Source organism: Merops nubicus, unplaced genomic scaffold (assembly GCF_000691845.1).
Source record: "Merops nubicus isolate BGI_N331 unplaced genomic scaffold, ASM69184v1 scaffold2459, whole genome shotgun sequence".
NCBI classification, from domain to species: Eukaryota; Metazoa; Chordata; class Aves; order Coraciiformes; family Meropidae; genus Merops; species Merops nubicus.
The window spans coordinates 107,386-116,577 of NW_008629976.1; the positions used below are offsets into that span (position 1 = coordinate 107,386).

Genomic DNA, 9,192 nt, shown 5'->3' on the forward strand with positions numbered 1-9,192 from the left:
AAACAGGGACAACAATCAGGGATCTCTGGCTGCAAAGGTTTACACCACCAGGGAGCTAGTAAGCCAGCCAGGAGGGCTGGCAAGAGCTCAGTACCTTCTGGGCAGCAGGGTGGCTGCAGGCAGAACTTGCCCGAGGCCATCCCTTTCTCCCCTCGCTTAAGGCCTCAGAGGGAAACTGCTGAAGGACAGGGAGTACTCTGAGTTAGTGGGAAAACCACCACACTTTCACAAAGTAAAAGAAACTGTGCTGCAGCAAGGCAGGGATGTTTTTGAAGAGCTCGACCTAGCTGATTTGCAAATTCTCATCTTTAAACAGTCCAGTATTCTGCGGTATTCAAGGCCTGTTTGCTCAAAGCCCTGACAAGCACAGAGCACAGCACACTTCAACAACACCAGCTGCTAAGCCACATGCACACACACCCCCTTCCTCCCCACATGCCTGAAGACAGTGAAACCTCTGTCCCTTCTGCAGATCAGACACTACCACTCGATTTTAAGGAGAAACTACTTATTCAGTCTTTTTTCATTTTGCTCAAATTTTTGAAGGTGATTCTAACCAACAAGCGTTCTTTAGGAATTTACTTATATTCCTTTTCTTTGAGGTTGCCTAACCTCACTGAACTTGTTACTGAGTTTTCCTTTTCAAAACTATATACTACTTTATTCTCTTAAATTCTAGATGTGGTACTAACAACAATTCTGCAATACACTGTGAAAAAAAGCTAATGACCATTTCCAAAAGCAGGGCTATCTCATAACTTTCCCTCACGGAGATATACTGAGTTACTTGTATTTACTATCATTCAGAATAAAGTAAGATTTACAAAATGCAGATCTGTGCCATCTTCAAAAGAAAACAGATTCTGTTCTGGAATGCAGAAAAATCTCTCCAAGCTTCAAACAACATTGGCAAGAAAACTAAACGGTGCAAAGAAAAACATCTAACCAGTCACGCTTTTCTGACAATTTTTTGAATGTCCAAATGTCTGCTAAATCCAATGCTACACAGACAAAAATTATGCTACTGTGTTAAATTAGCCCTGTTCACTCTGAGTCCTTTGTGTTGTTGTTAAACAGTTATATGGTTCAAAGCACAACAGAACTTCAGATAAAACCTCAGAAGTCATGTCCCCATGTGGCAAGACACTAAATGTCAGACACACTGAGAACTTAAATTCACCTGTAATTCCTGCCATCTTATGTTGACCTCTAGCAGAAATGCTTTACTAGGAAAGACACAAATTGTTTATTTTTGCAAGGCATAGGCCCTATATCTAGAGAACTGGTGTACCTACCCTGCCTCACTTCAGATCTGCTCCCCAACATGAAATACACATTTTCAGCAATCCTAAAAATTAGGTGGACAAGATACACAACGGTCTCTCAAAATGCAAAGCATGATGGCGTGTTGTTCATATATTCTCACTGTGCTAAATATATCACAAAACACTTGCATACATTCTGGAAGTGACCGGGATCTCAGATCATAATTTACATTTTTAATCAGTAACATATGGTTTTGGTTTCATAAAAGATTTAGGGTTTTTTAAATTTCAATCCCAACCCTTTTATTTTTGTCTGTTCAGTCCTCAACACACAGGAACTCCCATCACAAGACGGATTCCATGGCATGTAATTGGCTCCAAAATTGTTTTGAATCTTTAGACTTAACACAATCATGAGACATTTAATAAAGACTTTTATTAACAACACAAGTATATTTCCTCATTCATGCCAATTTTGTAAGGTATACTTCAGTGAAAAACTTCTGTGAAGCAACAAACTCTTACTTTGTTTGCTGAAAGCCAACTACTCATTGAACAAGCTGAGATATTCTAAATAGTTAAAAGATTTCTGCTACCTACTCTTTCCTAATAAGCAATATTTTTCACTCCAAATAAACTATCTGAACATTTAATTTCTATTGAAGTTGGGCATCTCTAAGTCACTTTCTCAAGAAAGCCCCACATTCTTCTCAGCACTTCCACCTTCAATATGTTTAAAGTGTTATGTTCTTGTCCCACATTTGCTTGAGCTGAACAGTATTCCTTTCCTTACCTTCCCCCAGCAAGGCTTAGCCAACCAGTCTTTGGCCACACCCATTGTGCACTAGTTGCAGCCCTGTAGTCTTGTTTGAGTTATCTCTGAATCGGTCAACACAGGTAGAGCTTAGGAAGTCTGCCAGTGCAGACTGTGAAAACCCATCACAGAAGCTGAGTAAGTATTTGAGTGGGTTTTTTGCAAGCTTAAAGGTGCACAGAATGCTGTGGCAAAACGCCCTTATTTACCTACCTTGAAGTTCAGCTTCCTGTTATAATATTTTAACACTGCACCTCTGACAGTTTCCTAATTCTTCCACTAGGCTTTCCCCCAAAAAATAATGCTTTCTCTATCTTATTTACAGTTTCTCAAATTTGTAATTTTCCTTGTATCATTATGGATTTTACTCAAGACTCACTCCTGTATCTTTTTACTTAAATGTCTTCAGATTTAACTTTCTCAGAATCCAATTTTCTCAGCCAGCTAAATTCAGTAAACCAAATACAATATTTAGCTAAATTTCAGCATCTCATAGTAAAAATACCCTCAATTAGTTCCTTTCTGGAATTACACTTTTTTGATAGCATCTATTGTACATGTAGAAACTACTGGCTAGGATTCAGCTGAACAATTCCAATCTTCTACTGACTTGCTGACAAAAATAATTTCCTTTACTGTGTACACCATGAGAAAAAGATTCTGCATAAGACTGCATAATTTCCTTTTTTTTGCTTTGCCTACCAGATGTAGTTGCATGTTTTCTCTGCTGAATTTGAGCTCTCCTATCTGCCATCACACAAAATGTATCTATCTCCTAACTTTTTGGAGTGCTTCCAATAGCAAAGTATATTTATCTTCTCAGGCTCCTCAATGAAATGTGCTCTCCATGGGGCTTTTGTGCTTTTCCAGCTTTGTGTTGAAAACTGAAAAGGCTGCAGATGGTCATTTTAGAGGTCTACACACTCAAGTAACAGCTATGGGAACATCCCACTTTAGCAAGGCCAAGCAAACCCTACTGAGAGGGGGAACAAGCAGAGCTTGCAAAACACTAGCATGATTACTGCATATTGTTTACCTGTGGTCAAGGTGGCTGAAGTCTTGCAAATTCAACTCTCTGGTATCTTGTGTCAGATAAATTGTATCCACATCCTGTTAAAAGGACATAATCAAATACATCTTCACAGAACTGTTGGGTTTTTCCAAGTACTATAATCTACCTGCTCTTTCCTCATTTGTACAGTTAGCTGAAAAGAGCTCCAGAACAAGGCAGGTACTCACCCACTGTACTTCTTCTCTATAAGGAAATCCAAGCCAGTCACACACACAGGCATACATTTGCGAAAAGCCTCCTAAAAACAACCCAGGAGAGTATTTAACATAATAGCAAAACAAGCAAACAAACCAAGAAATCTCTAAAAAGATGCTTCAAATACTTTAAAATCCAGTCTTTCAAAACTCACTCTCCTTTTCTCTCAGAAGGGTGTCCATTGTGCTGCTGAAAGAAACTGAGACTATCCTATCTTGGCCCAGCAGGTTATAAGAAAGCTTAAAATAGTGCCTTCACCTACCAATCAGAAGTCTGCTCCATAGTAATTACACCTTAAAACTAATTACATCTTTACAAGCTTCTGCCAGAAATAGAATTTAACTTCCTGACGCTGCAATTCCAGCCTTTTTATATTTGAGCCTTTAAATTCCTTCTCACCACAAGGTCCAAGTTCTGCCACCGTCTGACTGTCCCACAGGGCCTGGAGATTAGCCAGTCTTTCTGAAGGCTCCATAGTTACCTTTTTCAGAATCCTCCTAGATTCAGAAGGGGGAAAAAAAATAAATTACTTTGAAAGTATTTTAAAATTAATAAATCTTTAGGAATTACTGTCTTTACTACAACTCACTTCTCTGCCTAGAAGTCACACACACTGGGATGATGCCCAGCAGGAGTAACATTTATTTGTCTCTTCTTTCTTTCCAATGATAACCCTGTGAATACTGGAGCAACTAAGCCCTTTTCCATGACAGAATCATCCAAGTCAAGGAGACTTGTGGCCTTTGACTAACACATAGGTGCCCAAAATAGGGGAGAGACATGATATTACTGGTTACCCTGAAACCACTGCTGTTTATGTAGTGCTTTTATGCAGTAAAAGAACCATGGTGCAGAACCATGGAGCACACTGAGTAGCTACTTGTGCCCTCCAGGCTGCACTTTAGACACCCAGCTCAGATCTTTGTAATTGGGTAGTGTTTTTCCTCCCCTAAACAAAAACACAATCCCTTCCTACCTTTTAAGAAATTAAAATACCTATTTTTCTCAATGACAGGGCTGCCTCATGAACTGCAGAATTCCATAAAACTGAGGGAAAGAATTAATAAAAAATACTAATGTGAGAAACCTCTTTCCTCCTTTTTTGCTTGTTCTGGTCTTTTAAGATCTATCTCCGATGCCTTAGTTTTGTAAAGTAATGCCATCCAAGAAGAGAAAAGGAAATTTGATTTCTTTTCTAGAAACCAAGTTGTCTACACAGCTACACCAAATGCTCCAGCAATGTTCTCAAGAAAGCCCAGGGAAAACACGTACAGGTCTCAAGGCCTTCACAGATGCCCACCCAAGCACGCACAGCCTCGCAGCCCTCTGCACTCTGTACTCTTTTTGCCTACATTTCTCAGAGTTACTGAGGTTTTATGGCAAGCCTGCTCACAAATATTCACTTGTATGCAGGCTTTTTGAAGCAAGAGCTTGATTTCCATTACAGCAGTTAATGATACTTCCATAGAGATAAACTGGAAGTAAAAATAGGAAACTGCCAGCCCAAGTTTATGAACTCTATTTCCTACTCCACCCACAGGAAAGGTGAAAAATAAAGACATGCATCCAAAATAAAATATGGAAGTAGAGCCTGACCGTTCACATCAGCTCACTTAGAAAGATCTGTGTGTCCTGGGAAGTTCTTTTGCATAGCCCACTTTCCCTAATATTGCTGAAAAACAGGAACTGAAGAGAGTAATAGTAGGGCTGCATGATGTGGTACACAGTGATGAAGGTGAGGCAAGGACAGAGAGCAGAAATAAAATAAAATGAAGAAAAGCTACTGAGAATTGCTGCAGGATAATAAAATTCAGAGGCACAGATAAAGGGGAAAAAAAAAAAAAAAGCAAGAACAATGTATAAAGAAGTGCAGAAAAAAACCCTAGAGAAGATGCATGGACCAAGGAAACAGATGCACCATGGAAAGTATGACATAAGACTGCCCAGTGCTCAGTTTTGAAGAACAAGTCTCCCAGTCACGTGCCTCATTTCACAAACAATGAAAGTAAGCAGAACTTTTCCCTCCTCTCCCCACTCAGATTTTACTTCTTTGGAAAAAAACAAAATGTATCAAAAAAACCCCATGAAATATCACAGCTGTTTATGGGGAAAGGAGTAAATCACAACAAAAAGACAGAGCCTAAGCTATAGCTGAGTTTGGAGAGGCACTAAGATAAAATGAAAACTTAAGACTCTAAACACCTGCATTGACCCTTCAGAACAAAGGCTCTTTTGGCCCTACAGAGCCTGCAGAGCCTGCCTAAGCTCTGCACTGCCTCCTGGTTCTGTCGGACACCTGCACAAGCGCTTGCTGCTGGCCTCACGGTGTTTCTCATGCCCTCAGTGCATTTCTGAGGTCAGGGTGGGGAGACCTGTCTGCAAAATATGGTGGCTTGTCACCCCATCCACAAACCCTTTGCCAGTGAAGGTGGCCTAAAAGACACTTACACGGGTGAGAGCCCAGGGAATATCTTCCGGAGACAGGTCCCGATGTGCGCCAGCACCTCGTTCACATCCTCTGAAGAGGCCATCTTCATGGAGATGCTGCACTTCTCAGTCTCCATAATCAACTGTGAATAACAGAGCATGAGGGCAGGAACTGGCTACCATGATTCATGCCCATTTAAAAAGGAGAGCATTTTGAATGTCAGCTGAATGCCTTGTATGCTGGTAGGAATCTGTTATTCTTCAGGAGACATGACAATGGTCCAGGTAAAGTTTCTGAAAGTTGTTCTTGAGTGTACAATACCCCTGTACTCATACTCTGTTTTTCCTAACAGTGCCCTGCTTCCCACGGGAATAAAAGTTTCAGAGGATATCGGCCTCAGCTGACACTCTGAAAAGCAAGAACTTTTCACAGCATTGTCCTCTTTTGAAACTTATCCCAGAACACCAGGAGAAGCGAGCACAGCCTGACAGGAAACTATGGAACAAGCAGGGCCTGCATCCTCCAGGAAAAAAGTAAAAGTTTTTAATAGCTGTGTTCCTCTGGAAAAGCTCTTATGAATGATTTCATCTGTGCTGTTTAAGTAGGTGTTACAGCACAGTATGCTACAGAACACTGTTTTTTACTGGAACTGGTTCTCGGGGCTCTTTTGGTTCTCAGTTCATGTCTAGGGTCATCACCAGGATAACCCTCGAAGAGGCTGTATTATCCCCAAAGCACACTGAGAATCTTCACACCTTTCCCCATCAGTTCCACTCCTTCTGAACCAGTTGCCACCACTCCTTGAAGATGAATTAGTGGGTGGGCATGCTGCTACTGTTTTAAATTGTCACCAATATGAATACATTCCCCTATATTTCTCTGAGCATTTGCTCACTTATCTTACAGTAGGAAGCTCTCATGGCTTTCTGTGAGATGCCAGCAGAAGACTGCATCCTTCAGGTATCATAGATATAACACAGTCTGCAGGAAAACTGCAACAAGACCATTTGTTCTGCAAGCAATAACCTAGAATTCTGCCTGCCTTCAGCTTTACACATTTAAAACATAAATGAATTTAAACAGGCAAAACCTAGAAAAATATTTCAGGAAAATGGTATGCTAAGGGAGGCTGCTGAAAATCCCTTGTAAACCCTGCTACAACAGGGATTGTCTGTGCCTCTAGGAATAATTAACATTAGCTGTCATGGCATTTTAGTACCTTAAATAAAGCCACAAAAACATATACAGAATTTACTGAATGTCACCCCATCAAAATAGTAAACACCAGGACCTTTTTCTTTAATCACCCTTCAGTAAAGCTTCAAAAGCCAGGTTAAAAAGATGACACCTTAAACACAATGCAAGGTTTTCACAGTCAAGTGTCAGGCACTCCTATTTTTAAAAAAATCTTTAAGAGCCAAACACACATGAAACACATGAAGTCTCTGATACAACTGAGCTGTCAAACCTTGTCAACACATTCATCTTATGAATGAAAAACATATTAAAGGCATTCTTCCCTTCAGTGCCTTCTCTTTGATACTTATTTTTTTGGGTGGATAACTTGCTGTCAAACACATTTTGTGCTGTGTGCAGTAATGGCACCAAGAAGAGTTGGAAGGAAACAATTTCTGCCTGCAATGTGAGCACTAGCTTTTGGCATCACCATAAAGGTGTACACCACAGAAGCTATTCAAGCTTGCATGGTGATGATTATACCAGCCAACATCGTGCTGTCATCTCTGAAAAAAAATATTCACTTAAAAGACAAATAAAAGCTTGTGCTACATTGGATTAGGGAAAAAAATTATCTCTTATCATCCTACCTGCAAAACACAGTCCTAAAACTGACTTTCTGAATTCTTATTATTGTTAAGACTGTAAAGCATCATAAATGTAAGAATGTAAACAAGATCCTTTACCTAAAATACACTCACCTGACCTGGTTTACTGGAAGTTACTCCTTGGATTTCCAAGTAGCTGAAAGTTAGTTCTAACTGTAATTATAAAAGAAAATGCCACGTTAGTGCAAACATCTTATTTTAAAAGAGCATTGACACTTTTCAATGAGGTTAAGAAAACCTTGAACAAGGCTACTGTTATTTTACATCAATTTCTGTCACTGATATAAAGAATTTTTTAGTGTCTTATGGTCACATTTTTCACTAAAAGAACACTTAAATTTACTTTTTACAGGTTCAGATGATTATCAGAGGTTATAGGAATACCACACTGGACCTTTTTATTACAAGCTATAAGCACATAAGTTTATTATAAGATTTATGACAATTTTACTGTAAAAAGCATCATTTATTCAATACCTTACTGATAATTACTGTTGTGACTGAATAATAATGAATACTTAGAGCATCACATATTACTCTTCCATTAGTTTCACTGAGCACAGATGGGAAAAACTGTACTGCACAAAAGCTGTAGGGACATGCACACACAATTTTATATATAACCACTATAGATATGGATATACATATATATAGATATATATGTAGTGATTACATATATCTCCACTATAGGTAGATACAGATATAGCTATATAAAAGTTCAAGACTGCTTTAGGTTGTCTAAAAGTATGAGAGGAAATAACACATTGGCTTTGCCTGAGTGGGTTATCTGGGTTACAGTCAGGACAGGCAAGGAAGAAGGATGAACATGCTGAATCCAAATGGCAGCTTAGAAGAATGCAGGGAAGTCCTCTTCTCAGAGGACAAATCTAGGGCTACAGGGAGCGTGCTAAGATCTGAATTCACAGCTATGTACACAAACATCTTGACAGTCAAGATATGCAGAAAGAAACAAACTCTTGGACTGAATCATAACCAAGGGCAAGACACAAGCATGGTCATTTCCTTTTATTTATCATTAAAACCATTGTAACTGAGCAGTCTGAATTGCACAAAGTTTCCTGTACTTTATCTTATCCTAGGTTCACAGTCAGGATGCTCCCAGGCTAACTGGCAAACACTGTGTTATTCTATTTCTGTATTAGTGGTAATCTTTTTAAAAGACAACCCTGAACGAGTCCTGGGGTGCTCAGATGCAGCTCTCAAGACTTCTCTGCAAAGGCACAGCAGCAAGGTGGGAGTGGAAGTACCAGTTTCCAACCCTAAGAACAAGTCAGAAGCTTTCCAGAAAGCAGCAAGGCAGCGAGGAGAGTTCCTGGACACCGAGGTCTCATTGTCCAATCCATAAGCAGTCATGAACGGTGCTGCAGCGGGATGAAGCTGCCCCCAAAAATTCCCATTAAATAGTTACCATTTAGAATGCACTGAAATTTAGGGTGGTTTAATGAAATAGAAGACCTTTTTTAAGCAATTAGCTACATTATCCACTCACGGCTGCTGAGAATGCAGATGTTATTACTGTTTGTTATTTGTTGCCTATTTTCTGAATCTGTTTC

General features: G+C 39.6%; 1 protein-coding gene across 1 annotated transcript in view; it reads right to left on the reverse strand.

Annotated features, from left to right (window-relative positions):
• LRRC16A (leucine rich repeat containing 16A) overlaps positions 1-9,192 on the reverse strand; it is a gene marked incomplete at its 5' end in the record, with an annotated part of 110,808 nt that overhangs the window by 98,661 nt on the left and 2,955 nt on the right. Inside the window, 5 exons of the mRNA XM_008947093.1 lie at positions 3,116-3,189; positions 3,319-3,389; positions 3,746-3,843; positions 5,795-5,916; positions 7,712-7,771. Of these exons, the coding sequence (XP_008945341.1) occupies positions 3,116-3,189; positions 3,319-3,389; positions 3,746-3,843; positions 5,795-5,916; positions 7,712-7,771 (425 nt within the window). The remainder of the gene's footprint in view (positions 1-3,115; positions 3,190-3,318; positions 3,390-3,745; positions 3,844-5,794; positions 5,917-7,711; positions 7,772-9,192) is intronic.